This window comes from Pinus tabuliformis, chromosome 5_2 (assembly GCF_031772625.1).
Source record: "Pinus tabuliformis cultivar Carrire ecotype Pingquan chromosome 5_2, CPIR1, whole genome shotgun sequence".
NCBI lineage: Eukaryota > Viridiplantae > Streptophyta > Pinopsida > Pinales > Pinaceae > Pinus > Pinus tabuliformis.
In genome coordinates this window covers 813,786,323-813,787,685 of record NC_142306.1, presented here as the reverse complement: position 1 = coordinate 813,787,685, position 1,363 = coordinate 813,786,323, and the positions used below count along the sequence as shown (strand labels likewise).

At 40.3% G+C, this 1,363-nt stretch overlaps 1 protein-coding gene across 1 annotated transcript; it reads right to left on the bottom strand.

Moving 5' to 3' along the window:
• Positions 1 to 206: 206 nt before the first annotated feature.
• LOC149161789 (uncharacterized) lies at positions 207 to 1,098 on the bottom strand. Its single transcript, XM_089434999.1, has 2 exons — positions 1,045 to 1,098; positions 207 to 947 (listed from the first exon to the last, which is right to left on the bottom strand). Exons 1-2 carry the CDS (start codon positions 1,096 to 1,098, stop codon positions 207 to 209), a joined length of 795 nt encoding a protein of 264 aa, XP_089291125.1.
• Positions 1,099 to 1,363: the final 265 nt, after the last annotated feature.

Here is a 1,363-nt window from a genome sequence, read left to right as displayed (position 1 = left end):
ATATATGTATGTATTTTCTGGTGCTTTGAAAATGAAATGGATCAATAGAAGATTGGGAGACTGAGCATTGTACATTAACACATCATTACACAAGCGCCGTTTATACAACTCTTGTCATTAACAACTTCTAAAGGTCTGGTCTCTATGTTGCGAGGGTTGAGACACGGAGCATTGTACATTGATACAACTTTTACTATACAGGGTTATCATTCAGACTTGTACAGGCTATTCAACTGGTGTCTGTGTTTCCGTACTCTGAATACATGTTCTTCACCTGTTCGTTGGTCTACGTGCACAATCCATCTACTCTTCTGGTTCTTGTTGCCTTGAAAAGCGCGAGGATTAACATTATCACGAGTACATTTGTTGTCTGCAATTATACCCACAGTATGTTGTGTTTTTGATGAGGAGGGATTATAACTACCGATCCTGGTCATCTCTATGCCTTTGCCTATTGGAAGAGTGATAGATTTGGCTCCGGGCATCCTTTTGAACGTCTTGTCATGGGCAGCTGTGGTCGAACTATCTAACAAATTGTTGGCAACGACCACAGCTACATAGGGATTTATATGCAACAGTTTAAACAAGCCTGAGAAATCCTGTGCCTTGCCGTCAATGAGACAAACATCCACACTTTTGTATCTGGGAAGCAATTCCTTGGCATCTCCAACGACGAAGTCGGTAGTGTCTTCCAATCCAAATTCCTTCATGGCCTCCACGGATTCAGCCTGCAGAGTGTCGGTCTTCACAGGCAGAATGCAGACGAGGCGGCCACCGGTATATCGAGCTGCAGCTGCTAGGGCTATTGTAGTTGCAGAGAGTGCTAAAGAGACCTCTACAATAAGCTGTGCATTCATGTCAGTTGCTAGAGCCGATATCAATTCAGTGCTCTCTAGTTCTTTACTCTCCTTCAGACATGTGTGTTTCTTCTCCACATCCAACTTACGCTGCATTACAAGTTAGTTATAAAATCATTACATGGCGCTGTATTTGAAATTATTGATCCTTATCGCATAATATTACTATAACAACCTGAGAACTTACCAGTTTTACTGTTTGCAAATATGCATTGATAGCATTTGCCGGAAACCATACCATGATGATAATGAGACAGTTTTCTCAGTACTCTATAACCTAAAAACCTTAAATTTCAAAGAAGATTATAGCAAACCTGAGAATCTTAAACCTTAAAAAGATATATTTACAAAACCAAACGCAAACTCTGGTTATATATATTTTTTCTGCGCGGAACCCTAAAATTTCCTACATGGAATAAACCTTGAAACTGAGCAAAATATATAGAGAGCTCGGAATCCCCAGTTTCCGAAATAAAAATAGCACCAACAGCATTGGAATGAGCGCA

Bases quoted from the DNA above. Each gene is read 5' to 3' on its own strand.
- LOC149161789 (XM_089434999.1), bottom strand. From the start codon at position 1,098: ATGGTATGGTTTCCGGCAAATGCTATCAATGCATATTTGCAAACAGTA. The intron at 948-1,044 runs GTAAGTTCTCAG...CTTGTAATGCAG, and splicing joins ATTTGCAAACAGTAAAACTG to CGTAAGTTGGATGTGGAGAA.